This window comes from Nelumbo lutea, chromosome 8, assembly GCF_056320005.1.
Source record: "Nelumbo lutea isolate HS-2025 chromosome 8, American lotus-T2T, whole genome shotgun sequence".
Classification (NCBI taxonomy): domain Eukaryota; kingdom Viridiplantae; phylum Streptophyta; class Magnoliopsida; order Proteales; family Nelumbonaceae; genus Nelumbo; species Nelumbo lutea.
The window spans coordinates 16449999-16470536 of NC_142691.1; the positions used below are offsets into that span (position 1 = coordinate 16449999).

General features: G+C 36.0%; 1 protein-coding gene across 8 annotated transcripts in view; it reads left to right on the forward strand.

The window, feature by feature from the left end:
• LOC148843012 (uncharacterized) overlaps positions 1–20538 on the forward strand; it is a 67129-nt gene that overhangs the window by 18140 nt on the left and 28451 nt on the right. For 5 of the 8 annotated variants that reach the window (XM_088959652.1, XM_088959644.1, XM_088959645.1 and 2 more), the window contains one exon: positions 1114–2484. In XM_088959652.1, coding sequence (XP_088815778.1) covers positions 1178–2484 — 1307 coding nt within the window. In that variant the 5' untranslated portion in view covers positions 1114–1177. The remainder of the gene's footprint in view (positions 1–1113; positions 2485–20538) is intronic. The other 3 variants (XM_088959648.1, XM_088959649.1, XM_088959650.1) reach the window with 1 other exon arrangement.

The window sequence follows — 20538 nt, forward strand, 5'->3', positions numbered from 1 at the left end:
CATTAGGAGTGGGTGGTATTATCAGGAATGAGGATCATGTTATTGCATTATTCTCAGGTCTAGTTGGTATATTAGATTCATTAAGGGCTGTAGTTATGGCAGTAATGGAGGGCGTGCAAAGGGCAAGGAATATTAACCTCACTGAGTTGATTATTGAAGGATATTCAAGGCTGGTGATAGGGTGTTGGGCTGATGCTATAGCAGATGGCTGATCCAACAGATGGGTACAGAGGCATCTAACAGAGGGGGGAGAGTTCAAATGTTCTGGGCACAGTTCTAGGAATAAAAACCAGGGGGGGGGATAAGGGGTCTTATCTCTATTTGACTTTATGCAGTTTCATTATCAATATAATTGTTAGATGCTGATATAAAAAATTGAAATCACTGTCATTATTCAATGATCCACCCTCTAATTATGATGTTTGCAGTAATATTTTCCTTGCTATGAGCCTTTTCCTTAAAGATTCCTACAGAACATTAAATCCAGTTTCCCCTTTTAAGGGGAAAATATTTCTGAAGCCCAGGCAACTGGCTTATGGACCTGTTTCCATTTCACCAAGTGAAAGTTCTTGTTGCTCGTACCGTTACAATTGAAAAGGATATATCGTTGAATCTACTTAAGAAGTTGGGTGGCTATTAGGACCTAAAAGTCTCCAAGCAATGGTTTAAAATAGCATGAAAGCAATGGTTGTGTTAATGGCTCACTGGTTCTCCAGCTGCCTTACATGTAATACAAATTCATTGGGATAACTTCTGTCATGTTTTACTTAATTATAATGGTACTGCTAAAGGATTCATTTTCCAGATGTGAGCTTAATTCTAAACAAATTTGTTTCCATGGAAGGTATTTATTATTTAGCTTCATGATTGGGTTCAGTTGTTTCAGTTATTGTTCTATAATACTTTTAATAATTACCTATCAAAAAATAATACTGTTAATAATTTGAATATTATTTATGCTAATATCAATAAAAGGTGGGTTGGATCTAGTCTATTCTGTAAATCTGTGAAGGACATTTACTACTTAACAATATGCTGCTGTCTTATTTTCCTTGGTTGGTGTTTAACAGTATCTCAATGTGTTTTCTATTGTTTTCATTGTCTTGGCTGCAGATCTTGGTGAGCCATGGTTTTTAGTAGTAGGTAGGGGCAGTAAGGGAGTTAGTTTACCAAAATAATGTGGCATGAGAAGCAAAACATGATATTCCCAGGTCAAGTAACGGGTCCTTCTGGGCCTCAGGTTACTCATTTGAAGAACATGTTACACCCAACTCCTTCAGGTGTTCCTGATATGAATTTTCTTCCTGAATCAGGAAAAAAAAGGAAAGCAACTACACTGGATCAACAAGGGAACAAAGTTTTGGATTATTACTTACCTATAGGATCGGGTCCAAAGCCTAAGTTCGATGTAGTTTCAGAGGTAAATGTGCATAAGAATGCTGTGGAAATGTTTTCAAATCAGACTCCCCAAGAGCATAATGTTAGATTAGAACAATTTCGAAACTACCAAGTTCATGATCCGAGTAAACTTTCAGCAAGTTGGCAGATTAATGATGCAAACTTTGCAAATTCTGCTGTTGAAAAAGTGAATAGTACATCTTCCATGTTACTACCTCAATCCTTCTGTCATAGTGGACCTTCTCCACTGCTGAAGTCATCACTTGGAGATTTTCCAGAAACTGGTTGGAGACCCCCAACATATAGTACATTCAATCCAGCTGAAGTCCCTAACTTTTCATCATACTTGAACCCAAATGACGCATGTATGGGGAAGGCTACATTTGGTCCTGCTTTGATGGATGAAGCAAACAATGTTCATGGGAATCCTGTTACTTCAGGTAATTTGACATTGGAAAAACACCAAATGTCCTCTGCAAATATGGGACCCTTGCGAATGTCAGAGAAGAGCTTCATTAAGGACGACAAACTTACTCATTTTGTAAATTTTGATGGAAAAACTGTTGGGCAGGATGTCACTAAATTTGAGACTCCCATGGAGATGAAACAGAGTGGTCAATCTCCAGACATGGCAGATATCAAAGACGGCCCAAGCAATGGAGCAGTCTCGATAGAAACTTCTTTGTGCACTGATAGAAAGGAAAGTGACAGGTCTTATCAAAATTCCCAAACTGAAGTAAGATCAGATACTGCCCCTTCAAATATGGGTTTGGATGCTAAGGTGAAGGGTAAAGATCAAGATCTGGGAGATTACCATTTCAAAAATATAAGCAAAACAGAAGGACCAAGCATGGACATTGCAAAATATTCTTCTGGGGAAAAAGTTCCACCTGAAAATGCTGGTTGTCCTGCCAAAACTCATGTTGGCCATGAACATGAACATGATCGACACAGTGGCTCTCCTAACTTGGGTGGAAGTAAGTCAAATGCTGGAAAAGCAGCTACTACAAATGCTGAAAAGCTCTGGGATGGGTCCATTCGGCTAAATGCATCTGTAAATGTGTCAGCAGTTGCCTTCTTTAAAAGGTTTTTCCAACTACTTTCGCAACTTGAGCTCTTCTTCTATAGATGTTTATCTTTACAAAGACAAAATCCTTTCATAATTAACACTGGGTTACTGCATTGCTTTGTAGTTCTTAATTATGCAGATAAGATTAGTAGCTAACCAACAACTTTAACATTTGATAGAACCAACCTAGGAAATATCCTTGCTGTCTTCACATTTTATTGGTATGCTTGTTGTGGGTTCTGGGTTAGGTGTGATTGGGTCTGTTATCTTCCCTGGTACAGAATCTCTTTGTACAGGGTTTTCTCTTGTAATAGTTTTTTATTTTATTTTTTGCATATTAATGAAATACCTTACCTTATTCTTCAAAAAAAAAAAAATCAGTCTAGATAAGATGTGTTTGAGATCCAAAAAATTCAAAATTTGATAAAAAATCTCTGGTTGAATGCTAAACCTTTACTTTACCTTGAATAGAAAGATGTGACCAGAAATAATTGACAATGTCTTCTGGTAAACTATTCACCACTTATGTGAGTACTAAGTACTTGGCTGTTAGTGAAGGATTTTCTTTTCTAAATACTTTTTAAGATAATGTACTGATATATTAAAGGTGATCTGAATCAACTTTGAGCATTCTTAAATGAATCATCTGCCAAATGCCTCTCTCAAACTTTTGCTAATCAAAATAAGGCCTCTCTCAAACAAATTTTGAATGTAAGCTGCAATTTTATTTCACCTATTTGTTATTATGTTTCATATAGTACAAGATTGTACAGTGAGGCTTATCCGTTTATACAAAAGTTTGTAAACCAATACATTAGAATCCACTATCCCAAGACTGGCTCAATTCCATCCCAGGATCAGCCTCACTGAAAATGAGTATATCCCATGTTCAAACAGTAGGAATGCACTTCAAAATTATCATGTTCCCTTTTTTCTCTCTCCATGTATTCCAATATATGGGAAAAGGTTTCTCACTCCATAAAATTCTCATTCAAGCTCCAAAAGTATCCTTATTCTTCCCTGGAAGGAGGCATAGAAACTCCAATGACACACAAGTAGGACTAGAAATAGTAATGTTTTTCAGTTTCACTATAATCTAACTACAAAATTATACAGCTAGAACCAGTTTCAATTTTGAGTTCATTGACTATGACAGGAGTTGATCTCATTTACCGGGATGTACACATTTTTCCTTGCTTTTGAAAAATTTGGGTATATAAGGTTGTGTATAGTAAACCTGAACTCTGATCTGTGAAAAGCAAAAAAAGAAGTTTTCACAATAATTCTGAAATCTAAACATTCATATATCTTTTCTACTTTGTGGACCCTTGAATGTAGTTAAACTGTTTGGTATTCTGCATGCTGGTACTTTTAAAAATAGCTATCTTACAGTTTTGCCCCTCTGAATATGTAATATATATTATAGTTATATCTTTTACACAATTATAAACATTCTATAACATTTTATATGATATGGAATATAATACGTAATTGTTTTATCAAAATATAATATTAAGATGTGATGTATTATTTATTTATATATGCTATATAGTATAACATAATAAACATTATATAAAAATATACAGAACAATTTAAATCATATTTTATGTAATATTATTATAATCATATAATCGTATTCCAGAATATATAATTTCTACAATAAGATGATTTAATACATTTTTTTGAAACCATATGATATAATGCATCATATTATCAATTTCTATGAATGTGTATATATTATATTATATGGGGGAGGTTATGTGATACTCATATACACAGGCAAAACTGTTGACTGACATGTTGTCAAAACAACCTTTTAGTTCAGGTTCTGAATTTAGAGTTGAGTTCATCTTTGGAAATTTAAGTGGAGTTTTTTTAGAAATCATAAGTTAGTTTATTACTATTGAAACAAAACCTAAGTTCTAATGAACAAACAATATTACCTGGAAATCCTCTTATAGTCCAAATGATGTGCAAATCCTCTTTCCCCAAGGATTTATAAGTTACAGCACAAAGCTATGGAAAATAATGCACAAAGTGATGAAAATAGAAACCAGTGCCCTGAGTATTATCTCTTTTAGATAATTGATAAAAAAATTTCTTCTAGATAGGGTTGTAAGGTAATGATGTTGGATTCAGATTGAATCCAGCCACATCCAAGTCTGATCTGATTATTAAAACTGCAACCATTTAAAAAAAATAAAAAAATAAACTGCAACCCGTGTTCAATGCAAAATTCTATCAGGCCTAGGGTATCTTGGATTGGATCAAGTATGTTTCACAAATCACAATCTTTAAATCAAAACTAAAAAAAAAACCAGTCTTTGACTTATACCTATAGAATAAATTTATATAAATATAAAACATTAATTACAAACTTTATACAATAAAACACATTTATATATGAATAAATATTATATAAATTTATTTGGACTTGGATCAAATAGGCTTAGATCCGCATCCATTCCCATTATTAAATAGATGCAGTTTTTGAAATCTGAATCTTATCCTTTCATGCAATTGGATACTCTAAATCTGAAATTATTGGATCATGATTAGGTCTCAGACTTTCAGACTCTGTTGACAGCTAGGGCTGTCAATGGGTCATTTCTATCCAACCAAACTGAACTGACTGAGCTGATTCTATTGGTTCTGGTTCTGTGATTTTGTACCAATTAGTAATTGGGTCAAGACCAATTCTTGCTGTTCCGAACTGATTAGAATTAATAATATATAAAGGTTTCCTGGTTTTTCTTGTATTTTTTTTTATTTTATGTCTAGAAAGGTAAATTTGGTAGACAATATATAAAATACTTTTGGTTAAAAACACTTGATTTATTAACATATAATCAAAATGAAGTTTTAAGTTGTTATTAACATTGATAATTATAGATGTCAGTATAGCTGGGCTAGACCCGGTTATCCCGATTAATAATTGGGACAGGACTGGTACACCCTGTCCCAAATCAGACGCGACTCATTGACAGCCCTATTTGTAGATTATAGGTCTGGAAATTAGCATAAGAAATCTAAAAAACATGTGAGCAACCAATTTATAGTTCATTTTATAAATATTGTTGTCTGTATAGTTCATTTCAAAGAAGACAAAGTTTTAGAATTTGAAATCCAGTTTTAGATGAACACAAATAAGATAGTCTTAATCCAGCACGTGTCTGGAATTGACTCGACAAGCAGAGAAAGAACATGGATTTGGAGCTATTAAAGATACACTGTTAATTCTAACATTAATAAACCATACTATGGGCATAAGCAAAGGTAAATGTTTCTTTTTCACTTAGTAACACTCGAAAAATATGGAATTAATTATGCATGCTAGATACTCATTTTTTTAAAGTCAGAACCCGATGAGAAAGTTTGAGAATATGGATTTGGATGTGCAGAAGTGTCCCTCAAGAATATATGTAAAGTCAGAACCTGACACATGTCTGCCATGAATACATTTTCAATTTAGGAGAGTCCAGGCAGTAGTGTTAAAATCTCTTAAATTGAGATATTGTGCAAGTCACGCCTTTCAAAAAAGAGATTGTGTAAGTCATAAATATGTACAGAATTTGCAGAGTTGTCAGAAATACTCATTATACTTGAGGCAATTGTAAGAGAAGCACGACACACTGTATACAAATTATTTTCTATAAACCATCATTCAAAATGAACACAGAACATAGAAAAGTAGTCACTGTCAAGTCAAAGATATAGGGCATTCTGGGTATGGCATTATTTTAGGGAGAGAGGTTCCTAACCGGATCTGTTAGCTCAATCACCAGAGAATCCCACTTATTTCAGTATTTCAACCTGGGGGAACCCTGTGTTCAATTCATACCATCTGGATCAGTGATTTAAAAGGCGTGCCTAGGCGCACAGGCGAGGTGCATTTTGGGTGGTACAAAGGCGACTCATAGAATCAAGAATGCAATATGTTTTACATCACATTAGATACTTGAAGCAATGCAATTAAGGAAAAAAAGAGATTGTGGATTTTACATGCTTGAAAATGCTTTATATGTTTGCATTTATTTTTAAATTTTCATTTGAATACGCTTTACATGTTATGTTTATGTATTTTAATTTTAGGTAATTGGTTTTTTAGAACATTTATTTTAAAATTTATGTTTATATTTTTTTATTAACCTTATGTTTAATATTTTTTGCATTTTCTTAATTTTTTTTGGCATTTTTTTGAATTTTCTGACTTTTTTTCTTTGTAGTTTTGCGCCTTTCTTACAAAATCACGTGCCTCGCCTTGCACATTGCACCTTTTTTGCGCCTTGCGCTTTTAAAACATTGATCTGGATTGTCCATGCATTCCCTGCTTCAGTCAATGTCAGCTTTGTACCTTTCCTTTTCTTGCAGTTTTCCTGAATTAACAAATTTCAAAATTTTCAATGTTGTCTTTGAGAATGCCCATAAAGAAAGGTTTATTCTCGATATTTGGTGAAGTTTTTTAGCCCTATTAAAGAATCTGAATGATTACATAGAACATGGTTTATACATGGCACACTATGCTTTTTCTTGAAACAAAAAGATAGTATCATAGTTCTATTCTTAAGAAGGGGAACAGCTAAAGCTTGATAATCCATCAGAAAAAAAGCAGTTAAAGCTTGACAGTTATGATGAAGAGGTTGCATATCTTAATTCCTTTTTTTATGGTAAAGTAAAAGTTAAACATCACCACAAAAAAAGACTGTGTCCCTTGGCTATTCAAAATCAACTAGCAATAAGTCCTGCATTACTTTATACAGGCTAACCCTAAAATTGTTGCCAAAGGTGGCTCTCTCTATACCCTCAAACTTTGGGTGATTCAATCTAGCATGAATCTAATGTCTGTGCACATAATAGTTGATAATTCTCATAATGAAATACTACAATAAGGTGTTGTGTAGAGGAGACTATTAAAAAGATTGAAATTACACTTGTATCCAAAATGTTTTTTCCTTTTTCCTTCGAAAAACAGTCATGTTCTCATTTTCCATATCCGTGTTTGTGTCATTTCTATAAGTGGGTGTCATAATATGAAAGTGTCATTTCCTATATTTTAAATTTATTTATATTCAGAAGTCAATCTTCGAGGGTGGGCCTTGGTGCAATGGTTGGGTTGCTCCATTGTGACCTGGGTGACCAGGGTTCAGATCTTGGAAACAGCCTCTCTATATGTGCAGGGTTAAGGCTGTGTACATCTGTTCCTCCCCACACACCGCATTGTTGGAGCCTTGTGCACTGGGCTGCTCCTGTTTTATTCAGAAGTCAATCTTAACCAACATTAATTAGTGAACTTCTTGGATATACTACATCAATACAAATGCACCTTTAGGACCCTTGAGACTGTTCTTGAGAAAACTCAATGCAGTAAAGGTTCAACCGTTGGCACTTCTTAACTTGGTGGATGGTATATGGCTTAAAAATTAAATAAAAAGATAGATACAAAAGTACCAAAGAAAAACGTATTTGAGTGGTAGTTCTTTGGTAAGGTCCTAAAAGATCTGTTCGAAATTAGGTAAATAGCTTTAGAATACCAATATGTAGCTTTCAAAGTTTATGACTTTTCCCTTTCCAGAAAGGTAATGGTAGATCATGTTTATACAAAGCACATGCATATATGTATATTATATATATTGGGTTCCAACAGAATGAGTGTTTCACTCTACTCACCAAAGATCTTGCCCCTCTGATAGATGGCTCAGCCTCCATGGATCAGTAGATCAGTTAGTTAGCTGATGATGACATAAGTTGTGTCCCTCAATAAGCAATGAATCAAATTCCATGGAAATTGAAACTTAAGGGCCCAAAGCAAAGAAATGAGTTCCGTTCTCCTCCAATAAGACCAAGATAAGCAAGAATAATCAATGCCTATAAAGACCCAGAAATGGAACCGCTTTACCCTCTCGGTGGCATGCCAGTGGTTCAACCATCTGGTGATGTCATAAATATGATAATAAAAATTAAAATAGATAAAACTTAGAAAAATAAAGAAATTTAGCAGAAAATAGGTATGATGAATGAGTATTATTGTTATTAATGATGGAAATGTATACAAAATAAAAAAAAGGAAAAGAGATTTAATCTTGTTAACAGATGACCAGATCAAATGATTCAGTGGTTCAACTGGCTGGGTCACCAAGTTATTGACTGAGTCAAAGCTTTTTGCAAGTAAGCAGTTCATGGGCCAAATGGACCTGGAAACTTGACCAGGTAATGGTTCAACTGATATGACTTGCTGGTTCTTTTTTTATGATCAATAACAAATTTGCATTAATTAATTGGAGAAATAATTACAGCACTGCAGAGAGAGGTAAAAATACTTAAACTCTCCACCAGAGAACAAAATAAAAGTTTCAATACAGCCCAAAATATTTGATCCCTTCCCACCCCTTGCTTTGCTGAAGTGTCTGCAAATGCATTTGCTGTTCTCTTCACCCACTGAAACTGGATTTCCAGCTCCCTAGTTAGCCATTTAATTTCCCTCCTCATTACCAAATTTCCACAGTCAACTAGCTTAAAACCAGCTTTGAATCACCTTCAACAACAAGCTTTTGTATATTCAGCTCCTTTGCCTTCCTTATACCCTCCAATACAGCATGAACCTCAGCTCTAAGAGAGTCCCCCTCCCCAATGGGACCTGAATACATTGCAATCACCTTCCCATTCTCATCTTTGACCCCCCCCCCCCCCCCCCCCCCCCCCCTGAAGGACCCGGATTGCCCTCGCTGCTCCCACCAAAATTTAACTTTAAAAACCAAAGGTCTGGTGGAGACCACACAGGACACACAACAGAACAAGTAGGAGCAGAGTTTGCCACCTCCACCCAGCTATTCAGCAACATCCCCAAAGAGATCTCATCAAACATGTCCAAAGATTTTAACCATTGCACCACCCTAACCATTATTACTTCAATAAGACCTTCCTTATTTCTTTCTTTTTCAGAGAACATCATGGAATTCCTTTCCTCCCATAAACTCTAGCATGTAGCAGCCCTCACACACCTCTACATGATCTGTCCCCTTTTCTTAGGCCATCTAAGGAAAGAAGGATTAAATAACCCTTGAATATTCAACGGAGGGGACCACCTGCAACCAAATAGAGCAAGGAACTAGACCCAAATATCAGAAGCAAAGGGGCAAGAAATTAATGAGTGGTAGGAACTTTCACCATTACCCTTGAACAAAATGCACCAATTAGGAGACAGGCACCAAGAAGGCCTCTTTCTTTGAAGTAAGTCACAGGTGTTACATCTTTCCAAAAAGGCTTCCCAACAAAAGGCTCCAACCCTTAGAGGGATTGGCTCACTCGAAACCTCCTTTACTGGAAAAACTTGTGCAGAATTACTGGTTAAAGGCAAGAGGAGCTTAAAAAATGAAGCACAAGAGAAGGTTCCTGAGGGGGTAAGAGTCCAAAATCTCTTATCCCCTCAGAGGTATCCAACACCGCCCCATTCAATAACTGGATCAGGTTCATAACAATCTCAATTTCTGAATCCCTTACTCCTCTCCAAAAACCAGATCCCAATCAAAACCAAAGTTTGACTCAGAAGGGACTAGAAAATTAGACACAACCTTACATTTGTACCAGGAGAGGGAGGATAAGGACAGAAATTGATTCTTTAGAGGTACATCACCCACCCAAATATGCTCCTAGAACTTTATTTGATTCCTAGAACAGAGGTCATACCTGATGTGTTGCAGAAAGGATAGAAGAATGGCATGAATAGATTTCCAAGGGGAGGCTCCAGTAAATCTTGCTACTGTCCCAATGTCCCAGCCATCATCAGTCTGACCATGAATGCTCAAGATTACCTTAGTCTACAACTTATGCCTCCAACATCCGAGCCTCCACAACCACTTTCCTAGTAAAGCTTCATTTTTTCTTCTGAATGTTACCTAATCCTAGACCCCTATCAGCCTTACTTTCAGAGACTATCTCCCAATTCACCCTGTGGTCCTTCCTCTCCTCCCCTGTTTCCCACAAGAAATCCCTCATTAACTTTTCCAAGACCCTACTTATCTTAACTGGGACCCTAAAAACTGAAAGGTAATACACTGGCAAACTAGCCAGTGTAGACTTAATCAATGTAATCCCGCCACCCAAAGATAAGTAATTCTTTTTCCAAGAGGCTAACTTCTTAGTGAACCTACATATACAGTGCTCCGAAATCTGTCCTTTCCTCGAATTATACCCTAAAGGCAACCCCAAATAACTGATAGGCCATTGAGACATCACACATACCAAGTCTTCCACCCTCTCCATTATCGCTCTCTCCTCCATATCAATCTCCACCACAACTCTTATCAAAATTCACCTTCATGTTAGACATCTTCTCCAACACTTGAACCACCAACTTCATATTTCCAGCCCATCTCACATCCTCCCCCTCATAGAACAAGATTGTATCATCAGCAAACAATTTTGAATTGTTCAAAATTATTGAAAACTTGTTTTTTTTTTCTTTTTTGATCAATAGCAAAGTTTCATTAACTTTTAAAAGCAAACAAGAGTATAAACCAGATTACAATCCAGGTCATAATAACCTGGACCCCTCCATGAAATTACAATATAGCCCAGAACATATGTTTGACACCCCTCACTTGGTAAAGTAATCTGTCAAGCTATTTGCAGACCATTTCACCCTAAAGAAAGTAGCAGCAATCTCCCTGGCTGTGCATTTTGTCTCCCTTATGGCTCGTCTATGTGTTCTTACTCCTTGATTACTGCCCTGTAACCAAGATATTTCTATCTCCGGATTCCCTTCAATCTCTACTCTGATGTTTAGTTGTTTTATGTGCCTCAAGATGAACAGCAGAGCCATAATTTCTGCATTTAGGGAGTCCCCAATCCCTAAAAGACCGAGAAGAAAGCCAAAATCAATTCATTTCTATCCCTCATTGCCCCTCCAATCCCAGAAGGACCTGGGTTTCCCTTTGAGCTCCCATCAAAGTTCAGCTTTACCATACTGTTAGTAGGAGGTTTCCATTCTTCCTGGAATTGGTGACTGGTTGATGAAGCTGCACCTAACTACTCTGATAAAAAAAGCAGCTAGCTACCACTCCCCAAGCTCTTTCAAATCATCCGCTGTGAAGTCTTTGAACATCTCTAATGTTTTTACCCAATGCACCAATTTTATTGTAATGCTTTCTATGATTGTTCACATTGTTCTATTGGCTTCATTGAAAATTCTAACCTTTCTTTTCTCCAAAAGGGTTCATATTAGAGCTGCTCTAGTAGTACTCGACATTACCCTTTTTTTAGTCTCTGAGGAAGCTGGGGTCAAATAGGCCTATCACTTCTTGAGGGGGGGGGGGAGGATCCCACCTGCCACCAAAGAGAGAGCAAAACCACACCCAAATATTGTTCACAAAAGGGCAGGAGATTGACTAACCATTAACTTTATACAGAATGCAGATGTGGGGAGAGGCATTTATTTGGTCTCCTCTTCTAGAGCATGTCACAACTCACGAGCATTACTTTTCCTTAAGACCACTTCCCAACAAAAAGCCTTAATCTTAGGAGGTACTAGTCCGCTCCAAATATCTTTGACTCAAAAGGAAGCACCAGCACCATTTGTTTGGGTCATAGTTTTCAAGGCGACACCTAGGCTTTAAGGTGCTCATGGAGGGTCGTCTTGCTTAAGCACCAATATATATTTTACATGGTGGTTGGATATTTTTATATTCTAAATTTTTTGATATTTTAATAATAAAATAAACATTATTAAACTAGTGATTATATGCCTTTTTACTACCCCAAGTGATACAAAAACAACTTGCTAGCATATGGAAAAATAGAGACTACCTCTAAGGTCTACTACCTTACTATGACAACCAAGAACTGCTAAGGTGGCCTAATATGTGTTGTGATGTATTCACATGGTCATAGTTCTTTCTTGTGACTCCAATAAAACACTAACCTACTATCAATGAAAAGAAAAGCCAAATCACCTAGTGAGTGTATGCTTGGGTGATTTGATTATGATAAGTTCATGTGTACACAACACTTTCTTGTGACCCTCCAATAGTCACAAACATGCTAATAATCCAATTTAAAACAAAATCACCTTGTGAGTGCATGGCTGGGTGATTTTGTTTCAATTAGTTTGCATGGTCACAACACCTTCTTTTTACCTTCAAATAAAACACAAAGATTCTATCAATCAAATGAAATACCAAATCACCCAATGAGTGCATGCTTGTTGTTGCTCCACCAAGTGATACATGAACTAACCGCTATCGTATGAAAAATAGAGATTATTTCTAGGGTCCATTGTTTTACTAAGAATATCAAGAAAATGCGAAGGTAGCCTAATCTGTGAAGTAATGGGTGCACATAATCATAATAATTTCTTATGGCCTTCAAAAAACATGGACATGCTAGAAATTGAAGATAAACCAAATCACCTAGTGAATGCATGTCTAGGTGATCTTGTTTGATGAGTTCACATGGTTACAACAATTTCTTGCAACCATCCAATAAAAATAGACATGCTATTATCAATCAAATGAAAAACCAAATAACCAGTGAAGGCATGTCTACTATTGTTACACCAAATGATGCACCAAGTGAATGGAAGTGAATCTGATTTGGGTGAAAAGAGATGCTAACTGCTTTGCCAATGCATTTACTAAACAAGGGGTGGGAAGAAGTCAACTATTTTGGACTACGTTGTAACTGTTTGAAATTTCTTGGGGAGAGTTAAGAGAGTTTATCACTTCCTTCTCTTTTTACTTATTTAATTTACTTAATGAATCTTTTTCAATTATTTATCAAAAGAATGATACAAAACAACTCATTGGCGTATGAAAAAATAGACAACCTCAAGGATATGCTACCTATGACAATCAGATAATACTGAGGTGGCTTAACATGTAGAGTGATGATTTCACATCGTCACAATACTTTCTCGTGATTCACTAATCAAACATGAACATGCTACCAATTAAATGAAAAAAAAAACACCCACCAAGTGCATGTTTGTTATTGTTACCCCAGATGATGTAAGAAAAACCCGCTACCACATGAAAGAAGAGACTACCTCTAGTCATAGTTGTCAAGGCAATGCCTAGGCAATAAGGTGCTCATGGAGGGTCGCCTCGCCTAGTCGATAAGATATTTTTTTTATAGTGCTTTTAGATACTTTTATATTCTTAATTTTTTGAGTTTATAATATTAAAAAAATATTATTAAATTAAATTATTCATTTTGAAGTGTGCTCAAGGTTCAAAGTATCGATACACCCTAATATAGTGCAAGTGGTGCATCGGTACTTTGAACCATGCACTCACCCTTTTTTTAGTATTCTTTTCAAAAACAGGTCAGGGGTAGGTTTTAGGCCTGTATACCTCCTAAAATAGGTGAAAATCCCAAAATACTTGTATTTCGTGTATCAGTGAGCCACCAATATGATACACGCTGATATGTGACAAAATTTTGAACCTTGCTCGTGTTGATACTACTAATAGCTCTTGCTGAAATCTATTTTATTTCATTTAAGAAAGTGTCATATCTCAAAAGACCTTTCCAAGAGCTTACTAATGTGTAGACAACCTTGATAAAGCCTTTATACATCCTTTCCCTTTTCTTTGCAATAAAAGTTATCATTTTTCAAAAGTTATTTAATTGGAGTTAAAATACTAGTTTCTTTTTTATTGTTCTTTTCTTATTTGTTAGGGTTCAATCAACATGTATAATGTCTTGAACCCTCAAAGACTTCAAAGCCCGAATTGATAAACATGGAAGAATTCCAAATTTTGTTCAATCAATACACATTGTTTATTTTCTTCTTCTTCCTTTTTCATCCTTTCTTTTCTTTTCTTCCTCTCCTAGGACAACAATAAAGGCTCAACCCCTCTATTTTTAGAAAATTCATTTCTTCCATTTTTTCATGAATATGTTGATTTTCTATGTTTAAATGAAGGTTATACATTTTTCGTGAAGATTATAAACAATTAATAGTGAGAGATGGTTGCTACTTGCTATGGAACCTAGGGAATTGTTCTAGGATTTATGGTTTTTATTCAAAAAAAGGTCATTGCTTGGGTGACTAGGCAATAAGGCACCCCTTGTCGCCTAGCCTCACATCGATGCCTTGAAAGGCATGTCTCTATGGTCTGCTCCCTTAGACAATAAAGAATTAGAAAGATAGTTTAATATGTGGAGCAATGAACTTGAATGGTCACAGCACTTTCTTTTGACCCTCCAATAAAACATGAAATGCTATCTCAACCAAATGAAAAACCACATCACCTAGTAAGTGCTTGCCTGGGTAATTTGGTTTCAATATTCACATGGTCACAACACTTGCGACCTTCTAATAAAACATAGACATGTTATTAATCAAATGAAAAATCAAATTATCCAATGAGTGCATTTTGCTATTGCTAACCTGAATTATACACCAACAACTCACTACCATATTAAAAAATAAGATTTCCTCTTGAGTCTACTACCTTACCATGACAATTTAGAAATACCAAGGTTGCCTAACATGTTGGATGATGAGTTCACACGACCACAACACTTTTATGTGATCCTCTAATGAAATACAAGCATGCTATCAATCAAATGAAAAGCCAATCACCTAGTGAGTGCATGTGAACTCATTGAAACCAAATCACCTAGTGAGTGCATGTGAACTCGTTGAAACCAAATCACCTAGTGAATGCATGTGAACTCATTGAAACCAAATCACCTAGTGAGTGCATGCCTAGGTGATTTGGTTTCAATGAGTTCACATGGTAACAACACTTTCTTGCAATTCTACAATAAAACACAGACATGCTGACAATCAAATGAAAAATCAAATCACCCAATCAGTGCATGCCTTTTTCCTACACCAATAATACAAAAATAACCCACTAATATATGAAAAAAATAGAGACTACCTCTAAGGTCTACTACCTTACTATGAGAATCAAGAAATGGTAAGGTAGCCTAACATATGTTGTGATGTATTCACATGGTCACAATACAATGGTCACAATACTTTCTTGTGGCCTTCCAGTAAGACACTAACATGCTATCAATCAACAGAAAAACCAAATCACCTAGTGAGTGCATGCCTGTGTAATTTGATTTCAATGAGTTCATATGGTTAAAACATTTTTCTATGACCCTCCGTTAGGTCATGAACATGTTAATAATTAAATTTTAAACCAAATCACCTTGTGAGTGCATGCCTAGGGGATTTGGTTTTGATTAGTCCACATGGTCACAACACTTTTTTGCAACCCTCCAATTAAGCATAGACATTCTATTAATCAAGTGAAAGACGAAGTTATCCTATGAGTGCATGCTTGTTGTTGTTACCCTAAGTGATTCATTAACTACCTGCTATATATGATAAAATGGAGACTACCTCTAGGATCCACTACCTTACTAGGAATATCAGGAAATATGAAGGTAACCTAACATGTGGAGCAATAAGTTCACATAACCATAACACTTTCTAGTGGCCTCTAGAAAAGCCCATACATGCTATAAGTCAAAGGGTAAACCAAATCACACAGCGAGTGCATAAAATAGTGACTACCTCTAGGATAAACTACCTAACTATGACAATTGGGTAGTACCAAGGTAGCTTAAAATATAAAGTGACAGTAGGTAATAAGGTGCTCAAGGAGGGGCGCCTCACTTAATCACCACGATATTTTTTTACATGGTGCTGTTGGATACTTTTATATTTTTAACTTTCTGGGATTGTAATAATAAAAAGACATATAAACTAAATTATTCAGTTTGAGTTAAAATACTAGTTTCTTTTTATTATTTTTCTTATTTGTTAGGGTTTAATCAAGATGTATACTGTCTTAAACCCTTGAAGACTTCAAAACCTGAACTAATAAGCATGGAAGAACTCAAAATTTTGTCCAATCAACACATATTGATTTTCCACCCTTTCTTTTCTTCTTTTCTTTTCCTATGACAAAAAGAGAGGCTCAGCCCCTCTATTTTCTAAAATTTGTTTTCTTCCATTTTTTTCATGCATATCAGCATATGTTGATTTTCTATGTTTTAAATGAAGTTTTTACATTTTTTATGAAGATTATAGACAACCAATAGGGAAAGATGGTTGGTGCTTGATATGGAACCTAGGGAATTGCCCTAGGATTCATGGTTTTTATTAAAAAAAATCCCATCGCTTAAGAGATGCTTAAGTGCCTGCCTAGGCGGCTAGGTGACAAGACACTTCACCTTGGCACCTTGAAAACTATGGTTTGGATAAGAGCACTAAATGAGGAGGCACAAGAAAAGAAGCCTGAGGGAGTAGCAGTCCAAATATGGCTGTCCCCACAAGATTGGTCAAGAAAAACACCTTTCAGCTTAGACCAAAGGTCAACCACTGCAGAACTTTCCTTATTCAGCTTAGGCATTTATTTGTTCAAGCTGTGATTTGTGAAATCAATTTGCAACCACTCCAAATTCCAAGGAAGAATATTCCCTCAGTTTTGAAATAAACTTTTTTGATGTTTTTGAACTCAGGAATTTATATTGAGGAATGCATTGATGTTTTATTTTTCCTGATTGTTGAAAACCAATGAAATTGAAATCACTTTGTGGGGTCCAGTTTCATGAGAATTACACATTGGTTAACGCCCTATAAGTAAGAGGTAAGTATTCATTCCTGACAACAAGAAAGAGGATTGGAACTATGAGTACTTAATATACAAGACATAAAAGGCAAATCTAATGCCAAACTTAGAAGCCCTTGAAAGCAATTATGTCTCTTCTTCCTATCTTTTCTCAGCACATCAGGAATGACTCTTTGTCCTGCTGTAGGGTGAAATTTTGGGAGGACCATTGGTGCAGAGATTCTCCTCATTTCTAATCCTATCCTATAACTTGGATCCTATCAACATTGAAAAATAAACCAATTTCTGAAGTTGCAACCATTGACCAAGGGGGATTCTTGGAATTTGGGGTTGAGGAGAGGTTCAAGATAGGTAGAGTCATTGGATATTGTTAATATACTTGATGACCTTACTCATCAAAAAATATACTTGATGTCCTTAAGGAGATGGTTCTTGTTCATGGGCTGAGGGATGAGGGAATATGGCCCTGAAACAACAATCGTAGCTTTTCTTGTGATTTTTTTAAAACCCTTTACTAATCCAATTTATCTTCCTTGTTCCCAGCAAAAGCTATTTGGTCCACTCTTCCTTCAAAAGTTGAACTTTTCTGTTTGGAGGGGGCCAACCAGGTCATCAACACACTTGAAAAGCTTCAGAGGAAATTAAAGACATAGTGTCTTTTTATCTGCGTCCTCATGTGCATGTTCTTTGTTTCAAGAGTGGTGAAAGCATAAACCACTTCCTCCACTTCCTTATGCGTAGCTACCATGCTTCCCAAATATGGAACTATCTCTTTTTTGGGGAAGTTTGGGTTGCACCACCAAATGCTATAAAGTTTTTTCAGCATCAATCCAGGGTCTTGTCACACAAAGAGGCAAAAATTTTGTGGCATTGTACAAGAGCAGCCATTTTATGGGGCATTTGTGGTGAGAGAAATGCCAGGATATTTGAATATAAAGAAATAAACAACAACTCCATTGATCTTACCATTAGTGAGAATTTTCCATTGGGCTTTGGCATGCAATGAATTCAAAGGAATATCAACTAATGACCTATGTAGGAGATGGTAAATAGGAGCTACATATCAAGTCAGGAATAAGCAAAGAGGAATTGTTTACACCTGAATTTGGGAAGTTAAAAATTTAATTTTGGTGACTGCAGCTTAGGCAACCAGGGGGCTACTGGAATTGGTGGTGTGGTAAGAGATTGCTATATTAATATCTTACTCAACTATTCAGGGCCTGCTGGGCATAGTAACTCCCTCGAGGCAGAAATCCAAGCTGTCTTACAAGGCCTAAATTTGGTATCTGTAGACAATTGTTGAGGGAGACTGTCAGGTTCCCTTGAGTTGGATGAGAACAGGTGAGAACATTCGGAGGTACACGGTCCTAGCTAGACTGGTGCAGACTTCTAGGTTACAATCTGATTATCTCATTCAGGTGGGTCCCTTTATCTGCAAATGCTTTCTCTGACTTCCTAGCTAAAACATGGTTAACTAGGGAAAATCTTGTGCGGGGATTGCCTAGACTGGGGATTAACTTGTAATGGACAAAATTTCTGGTGCCTTTCAGCCTATGTGTCGTTCCATGCTATCCAGATTTTTGGGTAGCATGGTTATGTTTTGAATGCAATTCATACTATTATTTATTGGAAAGAAAAAAAAGAACATAAAGATAAATCCCATTGATATCCTCTCTTTTGGTTGGGGAATGGACAGAGGAATGCCAAGCATGTAACCCTTCTACGGTTCTACCAAGATAATTGTTTCATAACACCACAAAACTTTAATACCAATTATCAACTTTCTTTCACCCCAAGTTAGTCCCCTTTGTAGGGCTCCTCTAGAATCTTGTGTTAAACTGATAGGAGAATCAATTAAAAGAGAGAAACAAAAACATAAGAGAGAAAGCAGGAGGAGGATCTTTTATTGCTTTAATATCAATTCAGAACGAGATATACAAGAACAAAGTAGGTGGGAGAGAAATACAATATAGAGTAAGTATGGACAAAGGATTATTTTTTCTAGCATTGTTTTGGTATTTTGGTGAGAGTAATTGGTGGGGGGCTTCAAGAAACTGTCTTCTCTGTATTTGCAATCCACATAAATATAATTTAGTTTTGTAAAACAAGTGAAAAAACTGAAGTTGTTAAAGGATCAATGCAAATTATTAATAAGTTATTGAAAAATGCAGTAACATTCTTGCGTAAGGAAATAACTTAATTGTGGTTATGCATTTTTCTTTGTTGAATCGTTCTTTTTTTATTTCCTTTCTTTTATTCTCATCAAAGCTTGGCCTATCAAGTTGTATGAGAATTAATTTGGTAATGTCTGACTCTTGAATTAGGCTGGTCCTTAGGAAACTTACTTTCAGTCAGTTACTGGCATACCATCCAAAAGCCTGGGATGTCTACACCAAAAAACCACTGGTCCCAGGGCATGTGTAAGTGACATAATGGTAGGAACTAACCAAAATAATGGCCCTTGGTAATGTTATAGTGTTCCTTTTTAATATGCACGAGATGTAATTGGAGATGACCATTTCTGCCTGTGCCTGGCTGGTCCCACAATTTTCTGGGCCCCAGGCCCCTGGTACAAGCTTTTCTTCCAAGACCAGCTCAGCCATGGCCTGCACATAATTCTGATCAGGCCCGGTACTTAAAATCTTAGGCCTAGAAAGCCTGGCTCGTCTTGGAAATATAATATATCTGTTATGGTATATATTTATGTATTAATATATGCATAATAAACTTTATGTATAATTTCTACAATTTTGAATATAAACTTAGATTTAAATTTAAATTTTTTATTTTAAGAAATGATTTTCTTAACTTGTGCAGGCAAACACAGATGCCTTGCCCAGGCCTGGGCCTGGACAATATATTATCAGTTCTAGGGTGCAGACTAGGCTGGGCCTAGGCATCTCAAAATGCTCTTACTTCCCTCTAAAAACTTGTTCCGGTTCATGATCATCCCCAGATATAATCCATAATTTGTTGAAAATTTGGCAAAATTCTTCATTTGAAGTGGTCCCAAAAGTTACACTCCTAGAATCACTTTAATTCTTTAGTCTGGGAATGTTTTAGTGATAGATATTTTTCTTGATATATTGCAAATATTGATATTTTGGGAAGTACTTCATGAAATTGGAAGGGGCCATTACCTGGTATAATGGTAAATCTTGGGCTGGCAATCATGAGAATGCAGGTTTGAGCTTGAGAGCGGCCACGTTGTGCATAAATAAATAAAATAAATAATGTCAAAGGTTAGGACCGTATCCAGTCTATCCCTCCAGCTGGGACCACCAGTGGGTAATGGTCTTTTATTTCAAGAAATTGGAAGTTTTGCCAAGTTTCAGTTAAATAAGAGTAATTTCATAGTTGAATAAATAAACTGAACTGAAATATTAACCATAAGAAAAGGGGGATTGGAGAACACCAATTTCTAATATTTTTGTATTTGTTTGTATTTTGACATGTTTCAGAATTCAGATAAATCAG